Source organism: Manacus vitellinus, unplaced genomic scaffold, assembly GCF_001715985.3.
Source record: "Manacus vitellinus isolate BGI_N305 unplaced genomic scaffold, ASM171598v3 scaffold_12_pilon, whole genome shotgun sequence".
NCBI classification, from domain to species: domain Eukaryota; kingdom Metazoa; phylum Chordata; class Aves; order Passeriformes; family Pipridae; genus Manacus; species Manacus vitellinus.
Window position 1 is genome coordinate 1,059,966 of NW_021938949.1, and position 25,321 is coordinate 1,085,286.

The 25,321-nt window shown below is 40.1% G+C and overlaps 2 protein-coding genes across 2 annotated transcripts in view; both read left to right on the forward strand.

The window, feature by feature from the left end:
- ACVR2B (activin A receptor type 2B) overlaps positions 1–5,168 on the forward strand; it is a 28,543-nt gene extending 23,375 nt beyond the window's left edge. The window contains exons 10-11 of the mRNA XM_029957801.1: positions 369–499; positions 1,575–5,168. Coding sequence (XP_029813661.1) covers positions 369–499; positions 1,575–1,769 — 326 coding nt within the window. The 3' untranslated portion in view covers positions 1,770–5,168. The remainder of the gene's footprint in view (positions 1–368; positions 500–1,574) is intronic.
- EXOG (exo/endonuclease G) overlaps positions 2,075–25,321 on the forward strand; it is a 30,986-nt gene continuing 7,739 nt past the window's right edge. Inside the window, exons 1-6 of the mRNA XM_008921767.3 lie at positions 2,075–2,095; positions 12,616–13,159; positions 14,202–14,351; positions 16,589–16,728; positions 18,462–18,538; positions 21,582–21,696. Of these exons, the coding sequence (XP_008920015.3) occupies positions 2,075–2,095; positions 12,616–13,159; positions 14,202–14,351; positions 16,589–16,728; positions 18,462–18,538; positions 21,582–21,696 (1,047 nt within the window). The remainder of the gene's footprint in view (positions 2,096–12,615; positions 13,160–14,201; positions 14,352–16,588; positions 16,729–18,461; positions 18,539–21,581; positions 21,697–25,321) is intronic.

Consider the following 25,321-nt stretch of genomic DNA (forward strand, 5'->3'; position numbering starts at 1 on the left):
TTATTGTGTGTTGAATTGCTATGCTAAAATGTGGGAAGGATGGACTGATTTGCTCTTTCTATTAAAATAAATCAAAGACTACCAGGCCAGCTTCCTCAAGGAGAGCGGTGGGATCAGGAGGCCCAGCTGAGGGTTCGGATTCGTAACTCAACGAGGTGGAAAATGCGTGTCCAGACAAGCAGCAGGGACAGCAAAGACCATTGTGCAGGAGGAATGTAAATCACATTTGTCTGCAGTGACATGTGAATGTCAGGCTTTGTTGCAGTGGGTTGAGGTTGCTCTGGAGCCACAGCTCTCTCATGCATGGAGAGGACGTGGCTCTGCAGAGAACATTTCTATGCTAACCCGATTCTCTGTGTGCACCTTAGGTCCAGTGGATGAATACATGCTGCCTTTTGAAGAAGAAATAGGTCAGCACCCATCCCTTGAGGACCTGCAAGAAGTGGTGGTTCACAAGAAGATGCGCCCTGTGTTCAAGGATCACTGGTTAAAACATCCCGTACGTCCCTCCTGGTTAACAGTGGAAAATACTTTCCTGTGTGATGGGAATGAGGGATGTGGTTAGCCATTCCCAGTGCTAGAGAGAATCAGTGCTGGGGAATGAGGGGTTGCTCAACACCTTTGTGCTCCCCTTTCTGTTCTCCCCTTGTATTTAGAGAGTAAACCAGCTGATTAATGAGCTAGTGCTGAATGTGTGGTGGTTTAGTAGGACTCCTTTAATATGGTGAAAGAATGGAAAATAAAGTCCTTTCATTAAGAAAAAGAAAATGATCCATATCATTGAAGACATGTTCCTCACAAGCTAGATGACATGCAAGACTTGGAACAGTTTTTTGAGGAAAAAATTAATTAGACGTGAAGGCAAGCAGACAGTGAAGCAAAACGCAGCATGGGTTTCCCAGAGGTAGATCATTTCAGGCTCATGTTTCTAATGAAAGAGCTGATTTTTCTCAGATTGGGAAACAGAACAGATGATGACGTCTCACAGGGCTTCAGTAAGAAGCCAAATGCCTCTATTTTGACCAAACTGCCATGGATTTGGCTAGACTTAGGTGTACCACCTCACTGCCTGGAAGTCAGGGAGAGCTGCCGGTGGTAGAAAAAGATTAGTGTTCTACTTCAAATGAGGGTTCAAATAAGAGCTGTGCTCTCCCAGCACTGTTGAATTCAGTTATTTTGGGGATATGGAGAGAAGTGATTGCAAACAAAGCAGTGGTTTCATAGTAACTGACACAGTGCTGCCAGCTCTCACAGTTTTATCAAGGGAATCGTAATTCTTGTTGTCTTGTCTTTTAAAGCTCTGACTGCTGAATCTTGGGATTTATTTTGATATTAAAAAAGTACTTTAGGGACTGGATGCGACCAAGCCTTAGAACCTTAGAAAGCAAAAGCTTAAACGCGAAAACACATATTTAAAGTAATTGTTAAAGCTTATCCTATGGTAATTGGCACATCATGGAGAGGTTTTCTTTACAGCGTTAGGCTGTGCCAAGTGGACCTCACCACCCTCTTCGAGGGCAGTCCCGGGAGCAGATGATGTTGCTGAAGGTGTTTTCTCCCCGTTTCATCTGCAGGGCTTGGCGCAGCTCTGCGTGACCATCGAAGAGTGCTGGGACCACGACGCGGAGGCTCGGCTCTCGGCGGGCTGTGTCGAGGAGCGCATTGCGCAGATCCGCAAATCCGTAAACGGCACTACCTCGGACTGCCTCGTCTCCATCGTGACGTCCGTCACCAACGTGGACTTGCCACCCAAAGAGTCTAGTATCTGAGTCCTGGGGGTCCTGGTTCACTTTTGTCTTTCCAGACTCAGTGGATTTGGAAAAAAAAAAAAAAAAAAAAAAAAAAGAACCGACAAAAAACAACAAGGAAAAAGTTTGGAAAAAAAAAATACAAAAAAAAACAAAACACAAAAATCCAACAAACCCATGAATGCAGCTGCTATTTTATCTTGACTTTTTATTATTATTGTTATTATTATTATTATTATTTTTTTGGATTGGATCAATTTTACCAGCACATTGCTCTACTGTATTAAAAAAAATGGACATTTCAGCAAGCATTCAGGTGCCGACTAATGAATGCAGAAAAGGTGCAGGTACCTCAGAACCTCAACAAACTCACTTCAGTTGTTTTTATTTTATTCAGTTTTCTGGGTTTCTCTTTATCAGTCTGTCTTCTGAGCGGAGCATCTGTGACATAAAGCTTATGTGACATAAAGGAAAACCACCTACCATCTTCAAAAACGCAATGCTGCAAACTGTGGAGGAAACTTAAGACTGTTATATAAAGAACACACCTTCCTCAAAAGGATTTTTCCCCATTTTGTTTTGGTTTTGGGTTCAGTTCCTTTTTTATTTTTATTTTTTTTTTTTTGGAAGTGAGCTTCAAAAAAAAACAGCAGATGTGTCTTTACGGATCTAACGGGTGTCATTGTAACATGGAAAAAAAAGTAACTGGGCGGAGAATGTTAATTCTTGATGGTAGAATTGAAGGGGGGAGCGTAGAATAGGGGTGGGGAGAGTGACGTTGGATTTGGCAGCATTTGGGGAAACATCATTTGCTATGGAGCTACTTCTCAGGTAACCATTAGAGGAGGGGAAGGACATTTCTGGGCAGAGTATTAACGGCTGCAGAGTGTGGAGAAAGCAGAGTTAAAGAGACAATGGTTGGAAGCGAGGCGGTAGTTCTTTATTCCTCCAGAATCTTGGGCTTGGCAGTAAAAGAACAAAGCAGAACTATAATTACCTTTTATTTTTTTGACTCCAGGTAGCAGTGGGAAGGATGCTTTTAAGCCGTGTAATCAGGAGAGGTGGGAAAGTGTGCTTTCAGAAGCACTTTGGTAAAATACTGGAAGATGGGAAAATTCTTGCATCTCATTTGAAGTGTGAGTCAGTTGAGGAAATTTGGCCTTGGATTGATTATCTGTCAGCCCAAGCTACCGGTGCAGAAGGTGGAAAGAGGAAAAGGGTAGAAACTGGGTATATAATTTTTTTCTTTATTAATTTGGAGTTGGGGGAGTGAAAATACCTGAAGAACGTTGAGAACCCTATGGGCTGCCCAGCTGAGCAGCAACAGTGATTCCCACAGCATCTCTCTGACCGGTTTCTTTGACACTGCTCTCTCCTTACTCTGTGATGAAACTTTTTTGTCTTAAAGTGGTGCATATTCTAAGATACCGTTACTCTTATTATGCCATAAACTCGCTCTAGTCAGTGAATGTTCCTAATGCTGCTGATTCAACAATGAAATATTTTTTTAATTTGCAAAACATGCAATGTTTAAAAAAAAAAAACTTAAAAAAAATCACAAAAAAACAAACACAAAACACACACACACACATTACGTGGCTTCCGAGGTTTAAACTGAAAAAAAAAAAATTTAAAACTTCATGACCACAGACCACCTCAAACCAGAAATACCTCAGAATTTTCTACTTGTATGAGTTTTATTATATATTTTGTTAGTTATGTTGTCTTGTAGTAAGTATATTTTAATGTAAGTTGGCTTTTATGACAAGGGAGTTTTAAAAAAAGAAAAAAAAGAAAAAAAGTTCCAAAATCTTTTAGGAAGTGCTACCATTTTTTTGTTGTTTTGTTTAATAAAGCACCATTGTAAATAACTGTATACAGTTGTAGAATAACTGCCTATATAAGGTACCTGGGCATTATTCACTCTTATTTGTGAAGGCTGTTTCCATTCTGTGTTATTTTTTTTTTTTGGTCTGTTTTAGTGAAAGGACAGTACATCATTTTTTTCTTTTCTTTTTTTAATTTTTTTTCCTTTTTTTTTTTTTTTACTTTGAATATAACATGAATTCTGTGTCTTGCTAGACTGACAAAGTTATGTCCATTGGATGGCCAGATCTTCTAAATTTTCCTTTGTGTTAAGCCAAAATGCAGTCCTAAACTAATCACCCTGTAACGGAAATGTAAAAAGTCTGTATTATGTAAATGAATTGGACTTCTCGCCACTGCCAAATTATCAGTGTGCACCCTTGCACAGATATAATTTATTAAGCAAACAAATCTGCTAATTGGAGAAAATATAAAGAAAATTGAAATATATTTCTTGAAAAGTATAGCTTTAAAACCTAGAGGTCACAAATGAGGACATGGTCCTTTATCTTGAAGAGACATTAAGAGAATTGCCTTAATTTGTCTATCTGAATAAAGTCTTAACCTATTCTTTCAAGTTACTGAATGTATATTGCATATTAGTGTGTACACACATGTAACTGTGTTTCCGTGTGTAGGTTTGAAAGTTTATGTTTCTTGATGTTGAGAAAAACCTTGACAAAACCAGACAGAACGATACCATTTTGACCCAGCTGATGTCCCCACTGGGGGTTGGCATCTTTGGGCCTGATGCTGCAACATACCTACGCTTGGCATTAAGGCTGTAGGTAGCTCTTCTGGTGTCATGACATTAGGCACTCACTTGATGTTAAGCGTGGTTGTAAATGTTTGCAGGATCAGTATTTTTCATGTTTAATACATTTCTGCACTGAGATTTATATAATAATGTGACTATGTTTTAGAAGTGAAGTGATGTAAGGGTTGGGGTGGAGCGTAGAGCAGTTAAGGTTGAGTGAATTACTTGTTTCGAGGTGGGCTTGCTCCCGTTTCCCCGGGAATGGGAGCCAGTTCATATTGCTGCAGAAAGAAAAAAAGCTGTACTGTCTTTTAACTGTTAATATCTGTTTGCTCTTCTGGATTTTTTCCTTCAGCATTACGTATAATAGTTAAAACAGGCTTATTACAGCAGTTGCTTTTTTATCCTGATTTCTTTAAGAAGCTTTAAAGTATTTATTGAAAGTGCCATATGATTTTCATAGCCTATTAGACAGTGTCTGAAATATTCTCTTTTGAGAAAGCATAAACAAAAATTCTCACATGTAGCTTATCTTACTGCGGGGAACTGCACGACCGTACAAACCTTGACCGAACATTGATTGTAAAGTATTACATCTTCCTGGTGTAATGGTTCCTTATAGATCATCTTGTCAGCAGGTTTCAGAAACTGACTTTAAAAAGAATTTCCAAATTGCGTGTGTGCTGAGTTACAAGTTTTATATGTATGTAGGTACGTGTGTCTTGCTATTGCAGCAGAGAAGGAAATCCTGAAGTTTCGCTTATTTCCAAATTTGTACGAGTTTGGCTCAAGCTTTTTTTTTTAAACTGGTATTTATTTTATTAATGAAAACAAGCTCCTTTTAACTTATTGGTTTTTCAACAGTTGAACTGCCGAGTAAGTAGTTCCTTCACCACTAATCTAGCATTTGACAATATGATTTGGCTCTGTTTGGTGCTACAGAGGCTTTTTCCAAGTCAGGAATGGGGCACATCCATAGGTGTAGCTGTCATAAGCAACTGCAACTCTTTTGCTCTTAACGCTTCCTTGAATAGGACGGGAACAACACCTCTCTTCTGTTACTTCCCAATCACTAAATTTCACTTCCCATTTAGACATAGAGGAAGTTGGTCTTCAAAAACTTGACGGCAGAATTTTATTGGTGACCTTCCTCTCTTGTATGGCAGTTCTGAGGTGAATACTAACATTAAATATCCTGAGTAAAAATTCTCCTTGAATTTCAGAGCCACGATTCCCCATCCTTCCAGTGTAATTCCCTTTTATGAATTTATTGCACTGGCTGTGCTGGTTTCCTAGGTGAACAAAGTTTAAGTTCACATTTTTAATCTGGAAATATCACAGAGGCTAAAATAGGGGTATTTTTTTGAGATGATAGAGCTGTGACTTGCTAATGAAATTGCATTAGTACAGCAAGGCTGGAAATTGTATGTGGCTTATATTAAAATATAGGTGCATACTACAAGAGATGGCTATAAACCAGTGTAACCATCAGTTAAGTAGTACTAGGCTTATTCATTATGATTAAGGATTTTAGCTGATCCTGATCATTAAGAAATTTCTATTTAAGGCAAAAGAAACCCATTTCTTATGCTGCCTCATTCTTCAGCTGAAATTCTCTTACAGAATATCCAGTGCTAGATAGTTACACCTATGGAAGTGCTGAAATCTTTGTGTATGTTTGTTTTGAAGAGAAGGTCCTTGAGTGCCTCCCGGTAATTCCACTGCATTTTCCTTGGGTCTCCTGATTCCTTGCTGTTCTCCCTTGAAATCATTGGTTTCAGTGGAAGCAGATATTTCCAGGTTGGCTGGGTCAGGCCTCACCGTTAGGAATCCTGATCCCCCTTAATATCACAGCACGGAAAACAGAGAACACACGTTTTATTCCTCTTGTGCTGCTTTCTAGTCAGACTGTAAGAGCTTGCCCTGGTTTTCCGGGGAAAGGTGTGGAAGGAACTTGTATTGCAGAGGAAGGTGCTGGTTGATAAGGTGTGACAGTGCTGTTGTTGCAGTCCTCTTCAAGCCACACTCCGCTTTAGAAGTTGCTAAGCAGGAAGTGTCCCGCAAACTTTTATCACTTTTACATACAGGATATTGTTTGGTAACATTGTAAATAAAATAGACTATATAATAGAGGAAAATAAGGACATTTTGACTTTTTTACTTTTGGAAAAATATATATATATTTTAGTTACATATACAAAACAAAAATTCTACATTGTGTGAGAATTCTTTTATACCACAAATTATTTTTGTAATGTCTAATATGTTTCTGCAGGGAAAAGGGAGAAAGGTCTGTGTACGCACAGCAAATAAATAAATATATATATGATGTTTAAATTAAGTGTGCACTACATCAAAGTCTAGAGGATAGAAGAAGTGTAGCCTGAAAACAGTTTGAGGAGCAAGTTTGGATGTACTTGGACATGCTTTGAGGATGGCACTGAGTATATGTTTAGGTTATCTTGCGTGTCACATCCCTTCTGCTAAAGATGCTTATTGCTTTTCTACGGCCATCTTCAGTTAAACCAGGAAGAGTTTTTTCGTGTATTCATGCGAGTATCCATGTGTGAGCAGTGTGTCTTTTGGCATATGCTGGGGTGCTGCAGTGAGTTGTGAAGTCAGGGTGTTAAGAGTTTACCAAGGCCAAATAGCCGGGCTGATCTCGCTCGCTGCCGTATCCGTTTATAGCAGCTGCGTCTGCTGCATTGACAATATGATCTGTAAGGAGCTGTTGCCAGTAGAGTCCTGATAAAACCAGTTCCTAGAAATTCCTTCTCTCTGAAATGACACAATTAATCAGGCTTCACCAGAACACACAGGTAATGTGCTCTGTGTTCCCAACATCAGATTTAACAGTCTGCATCGGAGGCACTGAAGAAAAGGAGCACTGTCAAATCCAAAGCCCTTCCTAGAGAGAGCTTTTCAAATCTATGTAACCAAACCAAGGTATTCTAAGAGTATTAAAGCAAAACCAACTTAAAACGTGGGGGTTTTTTTAACTTATTTTTCCATCAGACCTAAAATTCACTGCAGGTTTTTTAGTTCTCTTAACCTTGACAGCACAGAGTCACTGGGTAAGAGTTACTGAAGAAAGCTTTAAACCAAACAATACATGGCTCTACCTTGGAGCTGGTTTGACAGTGTGCCTTTTGAAATCAGTGCTTACACCACTTCAAGCAGGCTTCTAGAATTGCTGAGTCCTTCAACTGTGTTTGGGTGAAGTCCTGGCCCTGTGGAAAATCAGGGAGAGAGTTGCCATCCAATCCTGTGTGACCACGAGTGCGCGTGTGTTCCTGGAACACCTTTCAAGCACACCTGGTCCCTTACTCACATGGGAGTTCCTGTTTTGTAACTCATTTCAGGGTGATGCTCTGTTCCCTGACTGAAGTAGTAGCCTATGGAGTAAGCAGCAATCCTTTTTGTCAGGACACTTCCACAGAAGGAGATCACACTTGTGTTACGTCCATCCAGCTGTTCTGAAATGTAATGCTATTATTCTGTTGTGCCTTTATTTTTCCATGTAAAAGCAACTGCTGTAAGCTTTCTTTTTCTTTTACTAGTTTTTTTTTTTCTTTTTTCTGTCTGAAAAAATATCCCCCACTTTTCATTGCCCAGCTGTTATTTCTGGATGCAGTCTGTGATCCAGGTATTTCAAAAACCAATTACCTCAAACCTCATGTTAAACAGTGTTGCTATCTGGATTCTCCTTGATACTACAATATTGTAACATATTGCAAACAGGAACCTTGCTATATATGGGTGTTTATATATATGTATCATATACATATATACATGTATATATATGATATATATATATATCTCAACAGAAAGTGATCCCCAAGGACTGAAGGAAAAAAGCAAAACTTATTTTGTTTTCCAACATTGAAACCAAAAGGACTTCTATGAAGCTCTATAATGGCATTGTGCTGGATACCTATCAAGAAAAAGTGTTCTCTGAAAAGTGCTTCCTTTGTTAGCCTTTTATTTCAGTATTTTAATGGGGCAGATAATGCGAATAAAACATTATTTCTGCATTTTTTGGACGATTTTGAAGCAGAGGCCTCTTAATCTTTCCAGGTGTTAAAAGGCAAAAACTCAGTGTATAACATTCCAGTAAGGTTGGTATTGCAAAACTAAAACAGGTTCTGGGAAGATTTTGTAGCTTCTGTTTCTCTGATGAGTAAGGCATTGGCCATACTTTATTCAATTTTTCCACTGTTTTGATGAACTGAAGTTGAACCAGTAACCATCCTAGTCAATTAAAATCCTAATTCAGTAGTCGCTGGCATCTCAGCATTGCCACCTCTGTTAAAACACCAAAATAACCCCCAAAAAACAACCTAAACCAAAAATCCAGCCATGACAGAGGAGGAAGAGGAGGTTGGACCATCTCATAGCTCCTGAAGGTGGACTTAGCACCAGAGCAACTTTGTGTATAGCAAAAATCATGTTGACAAGACGTAGAACCTGTCTGGCCCTTTTCTTTTTCCAGCTACTTTCTCCCAAGAATCTTCTTGTAAAATCAGACCTTCAACTACAGCAACTTCTTAGTGGTACTTTGTTGAAGAGAATTCTTTTCAGGCTGTATTTTCTGTGGAAAAATAAAAAGTTAGACCATTTTTTACATTAACATTTTACTGTATGTGTTCCCCTCCCAAATATCTGTTTTTAAAAGATGTATCCATGTAGTTGATGCAACATTAGAGTCTATATTTTACTTGGACAACATAGTAGCTTTCCTGTCCAAATACTAATGAATTTACTATTACTAGTAATTCATTTAATTACTGATAATGAATGACTAGTAATTAATTTACTATTAGTAAAGGAAGAAAATTAGACGGTTCCCTTTCCCCATTTTTTTCTTGACTGTCTAATGTTTCTATGGCTGTTGATGGTTGATGATTATTATCTTTGGTAAATCAAAGTACTAAAATCTCCCAGGAGGAGGCATTTTGCAATGCTGCTGGCCTTCCAATGGAATAACTATGATGCAAAAGCCCATCTGTCGGTGGATCAGGATTGAAGGAGGTGGTTACTGCAAACTAAGTAACATTCTTGGCCTCAGTTCTATGCCATAAGCCCGCACAATGCCATTGTCAGTCTGTTCAAACTATCTGCTTAACGAATTCTGCATGATCCTCGTGATAGAGTTGAAAGCCTGATCTTTCACCTGTTAATATTTTCACATTCGTCCCTAAGTTTGACAAATTTTGTACTGTAAAGTTGACTTAAGTACAGTTTGATGTCAATTCTTGTGGAAAGAGCTTTCTGCATGTAACATTAGACGCATACAGTTAAACAACACAGCATAGTACAAAAACTCACAAGAAAATGTTTTGGCACCAGCAGGAAGAAATCTCACCCTAACCATTTGTCATTTTAAACCATCTTATTGTAAGTTTTACCAGCTACTTCTAAATTTGTGCTTTATTTAAAGAAATAAAATAAAAATCCTAAGACTTGTCTAGCGTAGTGAAATATGTGTATATCAGTTTTAGGATAAATAGCTAAGTCTTATTACGCTGTGTTACTTAACTTGTATATATAGAGTATACATAAGAGTTTGCAGTAACCTGTTTCTCCAGGATTTCCAGTTTGAATGGATTTAAACTCAAACTATGAGATTAAGTAAATGATTTAGAAGATTGCAGAATAAACTGAGTGTAAATTACAGGAAGCTCTATCAGATGGTGAAATAATTTTTAAAGAGTCTTTTGGTCCTTGGCTCAAATTCAATAAGTACTGTTTGTATACCAAGATATGTGAAATGTAAATGTTGTAGGTTATATTTCACTCTTGTAGCTATAAAAAATGTAGAACAGAGATAGCTTGTACTACTGAGTTAACAAAAGTTATACTAAAGTATCCTGTTAAAGAAAAAAGTATACAGAGAGTTAAGCTCGTTGCTGTAACCCCTTTTGGATTGAAGTGTGCTGATTTTTCATATATGTATATTTTATATATATATTCTGCAGAAGTATGTATATATAAAATGTACATATAAAATGGCCTAATGCAGACATCCATTGTATTGCAGTTATGAAATGAAGACATTTTGGAAAGAACATTGTATCATAGTTCATGAATTTGCAGTGGATCTTTGTTCCTTTTTACTGTGGTATTTTAGAAATGAGTCTCAAGTTTGAAATTAGATCTGCCAAGTTGGAGTTTTGCTGCTTCAGCTTTGCACTGGGTGTCCGAATAAACCAGTATGAATGTAGTATTTGCCCTGTGTGAAGCAGCTACACCCCAACAGATAGGAGGAAAAAACCTAGAAAGAACTATTTCAAGTTTATCTTTTTGTATATGAAAATAAACAGTAAATTACAAATAACTGTTTCCCTCATTGGTGTGATGTTAAAATCATTGTTATTTTATTGTCTTTGGCATCTAGCTGGAGGATTTCCTTTTTCATAGAAGAATGTTTTAGGTGTTGCCATGGCATCTCTGCTATCCAAAATGTCTAACAAAACCTCTGTAGAGACATAGCTGAAGCCTCTACTACCCATCACTTGCAAACACTTTCAAAGAGAAAAGGGAATTAGCTGAAATTCATGGAATCATAGAATGGTTTGGGTTAGAAGGAACCTGAAAGATCAGCTAGTTCCAGTCTTCCCACCATGGGCAGGGACACCTTCTACTAGACCAGGTTGCTCCAAGTTCCATCCAACCTGGCCTTGAACTTCCAGGGATGATGCAGCCACAGCTTCTCTGGGCAACCTGTGTCCTTTTATTATTATTATTTTATTACTATAAAATTACTATGTCCTTTTGAGTGTGTTGCCTCTTTGTAGCACTGTGGTAACACTGCTTATCATTCCTAGCAAAGAACTGTTCACACAGAGCATTATGTGCATGTTAAGCTGTATCAACAAAGTCCAGCAACGTAGCTGCAACTGCCAGAAACCAAAGGATCCGGAAAAAGATTTAAAAAAAAAAAGCCTGAGTTCCCTGCACTCAGAGCAACACACTCTGTAGCAACATTCTGTAAATCCTCACATGAGGTAAGAAGATGCCCTCAGCTACACACAAGCATGGTCAGACCTCTCCAGGCAAGCTGCCAGCAGCAAAATGATGGCAGTCCTCATGTTCTGACATTTTCAGTTGCTAAACTAATGTCTTTTTTTTCAGAAAAAAATGTCTCTGGCTCGATGTTGGGTTGGAAGTGTTTACAGTGATCAGACATGAGACCAATATGAACACTAACAGGCATCTGGGAGGGAAAAATAGTAATAATAAGGCTTATGGTTTTCCCAAAAAGAAGCCTGATGTAACATCACCCAATATTAACTTAACTCAACCCCATACCACCATCCTCAGCTGCTTGTTCAGCCTGGAGAAGAGAAGGCTCTGGGAGGTTCTTATTGTGGCTTTCCATTACTTAAAAGGGGCTTGTAAGAAAGAGGGAGACAAACTTTTTAGCACTGCCTATTGCAATAGGACAAGGGGGAATGGCTTTAAACTAAAAGACGGTCGATTTAGGTTAGACATAAGGAATAAATGTTTTACAGTAAAGGCAGTGAGGCACTGGCATAGGTTGCCCAGAGAGGTGCTGGATGTCCCATGCCTGGAAACATTTAAGATCAGGTTTGACTGGGCTCTGAGCAACCTGATCTGGTTGAAGTTGACCCTGCTCATTGCAGGGAAGTTGGACTATCACAGAATGACAGAATTGTTAGGGTTGGAAGGGACCTTAGGAGATCATCCAGTCCAACCCCCCTGCCAAGGCAGGGTCACCTGGAGCAGGTGATACAGGAATGTGTAGAGGTGGTTTTGGAATGACATTGGAGAGGAGACTCCACAACCTCCCCGGGCAGCCTGTTCCAGTGTTCTGACAATGCCAACATAAAGAAATTCTTCATGTTGAGGTGAAGCTTCTTGTAGTTTAGTTTATGGCCATTGCTCCTCATTCTGTTGCTGGGCAGCACTGAAGAGTCCGGCACCATCCTCTTGGCACCCGCCTTTGAGATATTTGATATATGCATTCATGAGATCCCCCTCAGTCTTCTCTAGAGTGAGCAGGCCCCGCTCCCACAGTCTCTCCTCATATGAGACGAGCTTTTTTTTTCTCTAGCTAAAGACTAAATGAGATTTACAGGTCCCTTCTGACCCAAACGATTCTATGGCCCTTCGAGGTTGGAGCACAGGGTGGCCACGCTGGATAGGGGTTAGTTCAGCCACCCCTCCGTGGGCGCTCCTTGTAATCTCCGTGGAGGGACTCATTCCTTATTTTTTTCACAGCTCTCGGTCCAATCTCTCCGATTTGGCTCATTCCCCTCACGCCGCACTGAGGCGGGGCCGCCCTGGCGGGGCCGGCAGGGGGCGCTGAGGGGCAGCGCGGCGCCCCGCCCTTCCCGCCGCCGCCGCCATGGCGGCCCTGCCCGCCACCGCCGCTTCCTCGGCGGCTTCGTCTGCGGGGCCGGGCCGGGCCGCCGCGTCCTGGGCTGCTGGCGGCTCCTCCGCAGCCAGAGCCAGCCGGAGCCGGGCCCCGGGCCCGGGCCGGGCAAGGGTAAGCGCTTGCGGGCGCGGGTCGGCCGGGCGAGGCGGCACCGTGGTTCCGCCGGGCGGGAGAGGCGCGGCGCCTCAGCGCGGTTCCGCTCCCCGCAGCCGCTCCTGCCCTTAAAACCTCTCCCTACCCTCACAAATGTCTACTCCCTCCCCTCAGAAGAGCCTTTTCCCTCGTGTCTTCCATCCAAGAGTGCCCAAAGCGGGCCGGGAGATCGGGGAGGGAGTGGGGTGGGGAGGACGGTCCCCAGTACGTGCACCGGGCTGTTGGGCGAGGAGGGTATTTGGGGATGCTGGGCTGTAACTTGTCATTAAAAGCGCTTCCCCGTGCGGCTGCTCACGCCAAAGTGTTGGTGGCAGAAAAGTAGGTCCGTTCGGCTGCCAGGATGGCTGCAAGTGTCCCCCGTTGCAGTGGGGGAGCGCAGAGCATTTGTCCTGTATGATCTGACAACATCCCCGCAGTATCTGCATGCATATATATGAGTATATATATATACACACACATATATTTAGTTTTAAACACACAATTCATGCCATAACTAAACTTCAGCTATAGCTGCCTGGGATGAGCCAAGGCCGATCCATCAAGTGTGTGCACTTGGAGGTTTGGAGGATGCAGGTGAGGGGAGGGAGTGTTGGGGGGCACCAGAGGGAGCGAATGGTTTTCTCTACACCTGGAGACTGTAAAACCCTCCAGAGCATTGGAAAACAGAGGAATAATGTCTCTAAAAACCTGAGTTGCTTTTGGACAAATGGCTAGAGGATGAGGAAGGCAGTGAGATGGATGTAAATATTCCTCCATGAGAGAAAATTGTTGCTTGCAAAAAAAAAAAAAGTATCTGAAAGTGAAGCTTTCATTCATTGAGCAGACTGTAAGTGTTCGCAGTGAGAGCAGGACTTGCTTTTACCCAACTCACGCATCTCAGTTTGTGAGGCAGAGTGTGATTTTGAACCCCAAAGGGTAAACTATGTGTGTCTGTAAGTCCTCACTGCCTGTTCTGTCCCTAAATATCTGATAGCTTTTATTCTGAGGGCCAGCCCAGACTGATTGCTAGATATATGCATATGTGTGTAGGCATTACAGCAGTTGAGTTAGTCCTAGAGCCGAGACCTTCATGTTAAGATACAACTATTTTGGTAGAGAAGAGTTTCAGTGGGGTAGCTCTCTTAATATCTTTTTAGGTCTTAATTGTGGCAGTAACCTCAAGTAATTCCCTATACAGTATGTTTACACCCACTGAGATGGTTTTCTTACTGTCTTGTTTCTGATTGCGTTTCTGATCACGTTTCATCTTTGGATGGCTGTTTATTTTTCTCCACAGAACCAGTAGAAGAGGCTCTGCTGGAAAGATATGGATTCCCTGAGGCTGGAACAGAAACCAGATGTTACACAAATCATGCACTGTCTTATGACCAGGCAAAACGGGTGCCTAGATGGGTGATTGAACATATTTCAAAACAGAAGACACTGGGTATGTAGGTATTTATTTACTTGCACTTATGATGCCCAGAATGGGCTTTGCACTTCACAGAAGGTGGACCCTGGAGCGCACAGGGAGAAAAATCCTATAGTGATCTCTGGGTATGGATTCTTCCACCCATTCACAATCCCACTGGAGGCAGCAGGCCTCTGGGTGGGTGTCAGCTTCATGGCATGAATTATTAAGGCTGATGTTACCAGTGATTTAAGAAATCTGTCACTGCAGGTTGGCAGGGTTCTTCAGTATTATTCCTCTGCTTGGCACTACTCTGGTATTGAATATACAACATCTGTAGTGAAGACACACTTGGTCCAAGGGCTGAGTATGAAAGGAAGGAATGAAGAAGAACTAGAGTTACCTTCTGTGAGAAATTTATGTTGTGAAACAGTCTGGAAGATCAATACAGACGTGTCAGTGTGACCACCCTAAAATTTTGCAGGAGGGAAGCTTAACTTACCTCTTTTTAAACATGAATGGAGAGAACATGAAACATTGAAAATTAAACTTTCCGTACCTGATTCAGACCTGCAGAGTTGCTCGAGTGCATAAAAATGGCTCTTGCTTCCTTAGCTGGTGTAGTTAGTTCTGAGGTCCAGTTTATGTCAGTTTAGGTGCTGCCCCATCTGTGGAGTCAATGCCTTTCATGGCCAGCCCCTTTCATCTACAGATCTTGGAGATTTGCTCAGGATGGGAAGAGAATGTCCATTCGTGAGATAAAAATGGAGCAAAGGGCATCAACAGTTGTAATTGTTCAGAGCTAGAGAGGGCATTACCTACTCACTGCAGCCATTATTTACTTTGGTGCAGTTCTGTTTTATTTCCTGATGTGCATTATCTAATACTCTCTCCCCTGTTCTTTATGCAAGACAGAGGCTCAGTGATTTTTTTGCTGTCAGTTGGTGAATGAAATATGAGTGGTATACAGTCATTGTAAATTAAGTTTATAGCATTAGTTCAGTTTTTATAAGGCAGATTATTAGTAATGGAGGTAACTCTGTAATTGTAAAATGTTTTATGAAAGCAATAGCTCTCTAAATATATCTTAATCACTGTCTTCAAATTACCTTTCAAAATTAAAAGCATGATCTTGAAAATATTATAACCAGCCCCTAAGTAGCATTATTGATTCCACTTCTTTCTGAGAAGAAAACAGTAATTCCAGGCTTACTTTCAAGTGGGCCTTAAAGGCTGAATTGTTAAAGTGTTTTCCAAATGACCAGATAAAACTAACCTGCAGGTTGAAATTAAGTATCTTGAGGCATTCAGCTGTGATTTATGCCTGTAGCTACTCTAATTGAGATTTGAGGTGGAACTGCGTTGAAGGGGGAAGGTTGAAAGGACATGATGTAAAAAAAGGTATATTTTATTAATAAGTAAGAACTTAAATGTTTAAAAAACACGGTAGGAAGAAATCAGCATTACATGTAAATGGGCTGTACAGAAGTGATTACAGAAGAAATTAGAAATTTTTGTAAAAGCAGTGAATAGAGAATAAACGAATAAATCTTTCAAGTTTAATTGATAAATTACACTTTGTTTTAAATACTGAAAATAAGAATTCTGTTGTTTTACACGCTAATAAACTTGTCAGTGTGGCTTCCTGAGCATCAATCCTCTGTTGAAGTGTCATGTGACATGCTTTACCATAAAAGAAAAATGAAGCTCTTTCCTTCTGCCTGCACTGCAAAAAGATGCTCTGATCACCTCTGTGTTCTGGCCTTTCCTCCCTGGACATACACACAGGTGGTCAGCAAAGAAAGGGAATTGCTTACAGGCATAGGTTTCCAAGAGATGCCTTATCTATGTGCATGCTCATTTTCCACCCCTTTCCTTCTTCCTTGCGGTCCTTTCATATTCTTGTGTTCTTCTGAGAGCTGCCAAGTAGAGTGTGTCCCACACTTTGTTCTCAGTGCAGAGCACAAGGAGGCACAGGGTGCACACGTGCTCAGGGATAATACTGGCGTGACAAAAAGGCCAGAGTGGATACAGTTTGTGTGTGTGTGTACAGTCAGCTGTAGAAAAAAAAAGTAATTTTAAAAACTAGCATTGATCGCTACTGAAAGTTGCTCCTTGCGTTGTATTTTTTGTGGTTGAGGAGAAAATATCCAGTTTAGATTAATGTGTTGAATACTCAATGTGGGTCTTCCATCAAGATATGACAGAATTAGATCTTTTTGCCTCGTGGTTATGTTGGTTTAATGATAACCATTTAGTGTGTTATTCCTCAGGCGATGCAGACCGAAGGCACTGTAAATTCAGACCAGATCCCAACATCCCTCTGATGTTTAGTGCTGCCAATGAAGACTACCTTGGGAGTGGATGGTCACGAGGACACATGGCACCAGCGGGAGATAACAAATTTTCAACAGTAGGATTTTTCTTCTTCTTCTTTTTAATTTGTCTTTATTCATTGGAAAGGGTCAAAAGACCCTTTAAAGTAATGCATAACGTTCCTTTTGCAGGTTTTTTTTTATGAGATGGAACATGATCTCATTAGTGATGCACAGACCTGGATTTGAAGTTGCAAGGTCTGTTCCTGACTGAGCACTGTAGGATGTTCTCACAGTCTGCTTCAGGCATCTAAATCAGGTGCATCCTCTGATGGCATACCTCTCTTCATTAAATCACACCCAAATTAGCTTGTCTGGCAGAGATGATTTGTTGTATAGTGTGGTGTTAAGCAAGTCTTCTCAACCCCTTGTATGTCACACTGTCTACCTGTGAAATAGAGATTATAACCTTCACCAAACAAACCTCCAAAGTGTTTTTGAAGCTCAGTTAGAGGGAAATGGGGACAATGACTTCATTCTGGCCAACAGCTGCTGAGATGTTTAAGGCTGAATTGGGCAAAGCAAAGATGCTGTTAAGTACTGTTCTGTATTGGCAAGGGGATTGCCTGGATGATTTAAAAGGCTTTTTCCTTTCTTGCAACGTGTATGAGGTAAATTAGACCCTTCATTTGCCGTAGTTTTTCCAGTCTATAAAATGTCTTCACCTGCCATTTATTTGAGCTGTAAGAGAAGCATGCCCTAATGCCCTGGCTGACTTACAAAGCAGCCTTGAATTTATTGGATCCTTGTGTGAAATGTGCCTAATGCAGCAATTTGTTAATTAAGAAGCGGTTGGAATTTGTATTTCTGCCAGGCAGGATAGAATTCAGTGGGGCAGAGTGACAGCACAGTGGCATGTGGTGAATGAAAGAACCAATCATTTTGTTTCTACTGGAAGTTTCTTTGTTGTTATTTATTTGTGTTATCTGGGGAATTTCTGCTGGTGATCTCCCTGTGCAGAGAGATCCTGGACATGGCTTGAAAGGGAGTGTGATGATACAATCTTTCAAATACAGGATTTTAAAAATTTAATTTCACAGTTTAGTTTGGTGCAGGTAGTGTTTCCTCATTACCCTACTTAGAAGTAGTCTGTGAAAAATATTGGCAAGTACAGTACCTATGAAGAATCTGGGTTAAGATCTTGGGATTTTTTTCTCTGCATCTGCCTGCTGCCTCGTTTTTTAAGCACCAGATCCTTCACATCTGGAAGTATGTGAGCTTCTGTTTAGAGGTTTATGACACTTTAAAGATAAAATTAAAGAGATATGTAGGTATTTGACCATTATGGTCTCAAAAATCATTTCATTACCTTCATGTTATGTATTTGTAAAATATGGTTGAGTATTTTTAATAAAGAAAACCTTTTCTGGTAAGGGAAAGAAGAATTTAGCCATTAGGCAGTCAAATAAATGAAAAACATGGGTGAAAGCATCCTTCCCATTCAAAAAGAAGAATTGCTGGTTGCTTTCAAAGACATTACAAAACTGACACTGGCTGACATCGTAATTCCTCTGCCTCTAGAACTGGAAGTTCTCATGCTGTTTCTGCCAAGAAAAAAAAGTAGATAATTTTGCAAGGTTTCACCTTAGTTGTGCACCTCTTAATCCAAAATAATTTTGTAGGTGTTCTGATTTAGGTTTTATCTGACCTTTTGTGTTAATAAATGTTAAAAACTAAACTAGGAATGGGATTCTGATCTAAAAACTACTACAGTGTGTTTTCATCTCATAAATGTTTCAATGAAATTGTATTATTTTCTTTCTCTGTGCAGAGAGCTATGGCTGAAACATTTTATCTGTCTAACATTGTGCCTCAGAATTATGAAAACAATGCTGGGTTTTGGAACAGGTGAGAAATTACTTGTAAGTAAACCAAGTGAAAAATACCAGGCAGCGGCATAAATCAAAAATGCTTTATTTATAAAGCTCCTTCACATCCAAGTATTCTAGAGCATTTTATGGGCTATCTGTAGAGATCATAGGAACCTCCTCTGGAATGAAAGGCAGCTCACAGTGCAAGAACAGTATAATGACTACTTAGTTTTTTTATTCAATCAAATTGTAGAAGACATTTATTTAGAATATATAAAGTGACGACTTCTGGCTGATGTGGGTGAAAGTACCAGACTTAATATCTCTGTCCTTAAGGAATGTTCAGTAGAAGCAAGGAAAAGGTTTAGATCTTCCTCGAAAACCTGCTTCCAGTGTGAGAGTATTCAGATCTCTGTGTGTGGACATTGGTTCACTTTGAGTCGGAGAACTGAGCGCTCCCCACTGAGTCCACTTCAGGTCTCAAATGTTTCTTTAGGTACTGGCTTCCAAGTAGCACCCAGGCAGGTTCTCTGTCACTTGTGAGCACTGACTGGAGGTGCAGGGCATGCCTGATAAATTTAAACTTTCTTCCTGTAAGGTATTTTTATTCTTTCTTTCCATTGAGCAGAGGAAAACCTAATAAAAGTAGCATTCGTCCAGTGCTTCTTGCATGGGACTTACAGAATGTGAAGGCTCAGAAACAGGAGGGGAAAATGATGAATTTCTCAAGGTTCAATCAAGGGAAGGTCAGAAAAATTATGTAGAGTGTTTCACTAAAGATCCATCAAAACTGCATCATCGTTCAACTACACAGTACTTGCCTGTTTTACAAGGCTGCATATAAAATCATATGAGGCATTCAGTAAGGTTATATTATAGACAAATAAAATTACATATCTTTAAGAGTTTGGGTTTTTCTTATTTTATTAACTCAAGTATTTGAGCATAAATTTTCCTTATACCAAAGCTGGGCATTTGTACCAAGTCAAGGTGGGAAACCATCTTTATTTCCCTTAAGCAGGATCTCTACCCTATCAGGAAATTCTAGAGAGTGTTTGAAAATTTCTCCTCACACTATCAGCCTTGCAATTTAAGCAGCTATTACCACTTTTTCCCAACCCCAGCACCCTGTTGCCAGAGTTTAAATACATGAACAAGGCAGTGGTGCCACTTTTTTTGTCAGTCATTTCGCATGTGTTGTGTCCTTTCTTGGCTCCAGTACTCTCTTCCCTTGTTTTAATTGCTTGCTTCTTGAATTTTCTTCTGAGGTGCAGGTAGACAGTGCAACTTAGTCAGTTAAAGTGTCTGTTTTTTTCTAGAGGGGTGTTTGCCCTCCAGCCTGGTGCTTTTGATGCTTTCCCAGTTCCAGCTCTGGCTCCAGCCAACTGTGGTGAGTCAGTTCCATTTGCCAGCCCAGTTAAACTGATTGTAATTTTGTTCTGCTTGGTTATCTAATCTTTCCAGATTAGAAGATTGGATCAACTGATGAGATGAGTGCAAGAACCAACATGGAAGATGGATTAGAACTGGTCAGCTGGGACAGATGAGGGGAACAGTAGGAAAGGGGAGACAGGAGTGTATCTTCCAGCAAGCTGTTAGATAGTAAGCTGTTAGATTGGCTCAGTGTTGTGGTCTAACTACACCTTAGAATTCCTCATTCTCTTCCAACCAACATGCATGCTTCTTTCTTTCCTGATGTTTGACTGTCTCTTTCTGTCTTATTGTGAGTGTAATTTCATGGTCACCGTAATCTGGCCTCTGTCCCTGCTGCCACCAAAAGCAGTTTCCTCCCTAGCTGCGTTTATTCCCATCCTTTCCTTTTGCCAGTTGGTGTTTGTATTGCTGTGCTGCGAGACAGCCTGAGGAGCTGAGCTGCTTGGAAGCAAAGCTGGTGACAGCAGGAAAAAAAATTAGCTTGTTAATTCTTTGCTGTATCACATGAAGAAAGGGCTCGTTCCTGCTCATTCTCATCTGTGGGGCTCGTTCTTGCTGATTTGATTTCTGTGAGCTGATTTAACTCACTAACCCAGCACAAAAAAAGGAAATATTGGTTTTGTTCAGGGTTGTTGGTAGCCAAAGAGTGCTAAAGTGGCCCAAGGGAGAGGTATGAGGAATAGGGATGAGACAGAGAAGGGGATGAAACCTCCCCCTTTCTGAGGCAGCCAGAGTAGCTGGGTTTATCTGTCTGATATTCTGGTCTGTTTGTCCATTTGTGTGAAGTGCAGCTCTTAACTTTGTAGAGGACCAGTGGGTTCTTACTGCAGGTGATTTCTGTAACAGTTGGGGTATTAGATCAAAGGCAGGCTACAATCATAGAATCCCAGAATGATTTGGGTTGGAAGGGACCTTAAGGATCATGTAGTTCCAATGCCCCTGCCATGGGCAGGGACACCTTCCACTAGACCAGGTTCCTCCAAGCCCCATCCAACCTGGCCTTGTTAATATTTTTTTTTATGTAAAATCAGCATGATCCAGAAAATTCCTTATTTGAGAAATGTTATATGCTGTAAACTGAATGAATTAGTTTAAAAAGTAAAAATAATTATATATTTCTGGAAGTATTACTTAATTTTTGAACAGTTTTATATGTAATAAAAAACTAGACTTAGTGGGAGTGGCACATAAAAACTTTTCCCAGTACTTGCTATGGAAAGAGCTGTGTCCTGCAGGGTGTTGATTCCTTAGGGAGAAACGTACAAATCCAATAACCTCTCAAAGTAAGAACACCACAACCTGCTGTTTAAAACAATTTTATTTTACTAATCCCAAGTGACCATCAATAGTATATTTCTAGTGTCAGGTGTGGGAGTAAGTAGAGAACTCAGCCATTCAGACAGGTGGTAAGGCTGCAGAAACCATTTTCAGATGTGTGCAGTAACAGGTCTGTGAATAAGTGAACCTGGCATAAGTGGGAACCATAAGTTGGGCCTGCTTTTTTACCTTCTTTGGCTTGGGAGTCAGTCACATGAAAAATGCACCCTGACTTTCAGTAGTTCATCCTTCCCTTCACAATATGTCTCAAAGATTATCATGTCAGGTTTTCCCAGCTGACTTTTCCTTATCTGACAAATATGTTCCAGAATGGAAATGTATTGTCGGGAATTGACTGAGAGATTTGAGGATGTTTGGGTAGTTTCTGGACCTCTGACCTTGCCTCAAACAAATGATGATGGAAAGAAGAGCGTTACTTATCAGGTATGTATATATGTTGCTTGGTTAATAGTGCAATGGTAATGATTTATTTATTTAAAATTGATATGGTAGCTTGATAAAACAAAGTTGGACATCTTAGTACATGTAAAATGTCCAATATGAGTTTGGACAAGATCAGCAGAGATGTTACGCCTATACATGAAAAAGTATAATTTTAAAATAATTTGGTTTATTTACAGAGAGATCTATTTCATGTCTGGTCACAGTCTGCAGTAAAACTGTTTTCTGACTTGTATAATTCATGGCAGTATCTAAGCACAGAGTTAGTGGGGTTTGCTGATGTTCAGGCATCTATTTAATTGTTTCTCTCTTGATGTACTTTAGAAACAGTGCAATACAAAGGTAGTTTGGGTTTCTAAAAACTGTACAGGGCATGTGCTCCTTTAATTTCACAAGCATTTGTTTGGTGATATCCCATAGGCAGCACCTGGATGAGGCCTTGCAACTGAGATTCTGTGCATGCCAGAGTTAATTGGAAGAACATTCAAGTTCAGTAGATTTTAGGTGAATGCAGTCTAATCACTGATCCATGGTACTCATACCACCCTTCTTTTAGTCCCTTATTTTTATTACCTACTTAAAATACTCTGAAGATTTAGGATTGATCATGCACAGTCTCTAGAAAGCCATCACTGGTAGACAGATAGGAAAGGATATCAAGTTGAGAGGTGAATTTATTATTTATACTCTGACTTACTCTTTGTAGGCTTGTGTTTAGACATCTGTAGGGTCTAAGTGTAGTAAGTTATACAAGGGAGTGTTACCTTCTGCCCCCACTGCAAGGAGATGTTATTGCTGTTTTCAGTTGCTAGATGGAAGCTGTCATAATGCAAATAATAAATGCTGTGTTTTGCACCTCTTGAAAAAACACTTTTCCTTGAAAATAAGTACTGGGATCAACTGCAGCTCCAGCTTGTGAGTGATTCAGCTGTCCAACTTGTTCTCTGAGGAGCAGTGGATGAGCTTGCTGTAACAAGTCTCTGTTTCAAAGGGATATGAGAGACACAAAAGAGAGAGATGTTCAGCTTTCAACAGTGGCTTGTTTAGTGGTAAGATTTAGGCACTATTGTTCCATTATAAATACACAGCTGATTTCCATTTGATTGAACTTGGAACTCAGTCATGATAAAACGTGATTTTTCCTGTTTGCTTTTACCTTTTTACTTCTTGAAAAACTGTCCCTTATGTCCCCACCCACACGTCAGATCTTGACTGTGACAAAATCCCAGCTTTGGGTTTGGATTTGTTGTTATTTTTTTACCAGACAGTCATGTTATGCATATGAAAATGCAGTAATAATAATTTATCTTTTTCATGTTCAGTGGCAGTTCCAAATTTCACCTCTCACTGCATCTTTGTGAGGAAGGTAACAACTGTGCTCGTTTTCAAGGGGATAAATAAGCCATGGTTAAGAGGTATGATCAATGTCACATGATAAGTTGGTGACAAGGCCAGCATTAGAGTGGCAGTCATTCCATGACACCCAAAGGGAGAGTTCTCACTTCACCATTTCCCATTATACTTTCCAGGCCTTTCTCTGCCTTTCTCTTTTCTGCCAGTGCTGATGACTTTTAGATCCTGCCACAGAATGCTTAATTACCCAGTACAATAGGAAACCACCCGTACTGGGTTTACTGGGCTGGTTTTATGCTGCTGTAGGAAGATGGAGGCAGCACACAGAGTAGTCCAGTGCTTCCTGGTGACAGCATGAGATATGTCCAAAAGCACATAGCTGGGAGCAGGTGGGAGATGTTCTCTTTCAACAGTTTTCAGCTGAGCATTTGACTCACTGTCATGCAGAATGGTACTGAGTTCTCCAGGCTTGCACAAAGCTTGCTGGAACTTACTTCCTTGTAGCTGTCGGGATATTGCATTTATTTTTCATCCTTAAAAGAATATATTCGTCTTACATAGCAAAGAATTAAAAATCCTGAGCTGACGTGAACATTTTATTAGTGGAAATCATTTCCAGGAAGAAGTTGAATCATCTATCAACTGCACCTATCAACAACTTCACTTCAATCTTGGTCATCTTTTTCTCGTTTTTCTCTAGAGAAAGTGTTTAATTAGAAGAGAAAGATTACATTTTCTGAAAAATGACTGTCACTCTCCATTCTGGTTTTTGAAATATAAATTTTAGTATTCCACAGGTAAAAATGAGAGCAGGTAGTGTGTATTACTGTCTTTATTCAAAATAACTTCATACCAGGATATGGTGATGAAATAATAGTGGCACAAAATGTCCATGCTGCTTTGATTATAATACTGTTCTGGTTTTGTCTGTTTCCAAGATGTCTTCATTATCTTTGGGCTTGATGACAACACTGGTTAAAAGACCAGTTTAATCAGTTTTGGTCTTAGTATAAACTAGAAAGTGAAGTTCAGTGTTAGATGGAAAACAGTGGAATCGTGGTGTTCATGTTTACATGTCACCATTTGGCCACATTCATAAATCCTTGTACTCGGTTTCCTACAATGAGATTCATAAAGTAAATTAATTTTATTTAAGCTACATTTAAGTACAGGTGGGAAAAGTAAAATACTGATTTTGTGGTGTTTTTGTTTGATTTGGATCCTCTTTGGCTATGCTCTTAAGTCTAATTAAATACAGACTGAGAATTGTTTTTTTTTCTTTTATTTTGAAATGTCTTTATGGCTTAAATTCATGTGCTTTCCATTGCAGTTGTACTTTGGGGAGAGAGACTTGAGAGTAGAGTGGTGTGTTGGGTTTTTTGGGTTTGGGGTGTTTTTTTTTTTTTCCTTTAATCAACACATGCACTTAGAGGAGGGAACACAGCATGTCAAAGTGCTGGAGAGAAGTTCTTTTCAAGCACCATGGATATAATGGCAGTCCTTGCCATTGATTTTGGTAGTCTGAGATTCTACCCCTAACCCAGGAAAACTGAGGGTTGTGAAGGAAAGATATCTCTTAGCTGTCTTTCAGAGTGAACTCTGCCAGGTTTACACAAGGGACTTTGAAAGGGTTTTAGTCCTCATTGTTTGGGCTTGTGAAGCTGATGTGAGATGTCCCTTTTCTTTGTGTGTGCTGTTCAAGGAGAGGTGCTGTACTGCACACAGTGGTGCTGCAACTCACAGCCTACAATCTGGCAATGAGGCTGTTAAGGCTGAGCTCCTTTCTAATGTTTTTATTCTCTCAGACTAGAACTGTGAGGAAAAAAACCAAAAACACATTAGTGCTACAGTGAATGTGTCTGCACTAATTTGTTTCAGATCCTCTTTTCTTCTTAGTTTCCTTGTTTTTGGCTAAAGGAGCGGTGAAATCTGTGTCCGTGGTTTTACATGCTGGTGTTTTTCTCATCAGACATCAAAAGGTTATTTTTAGATCACTATAGAGGAAAAACAGAGCATTGGTCATGGCTTTGTTCCCAGTTCCTGCTTGGACTCTGGTACCATTTGGTCTTTAATTCCAGAAAGGGAATTAACCTTGAACTCCTTAGATGCCAGCATTGTTCTATATATTGGCTGAACTTGTTTTATCCTCAGATATGTTCTGTCATTTCATCTATCTCCAGTGGAGGTTTTTATTGCAAAGAGTAGATTGATGGCCGTGCTTGGTATCTGAAAAACATATTTTGAGAATATGTGT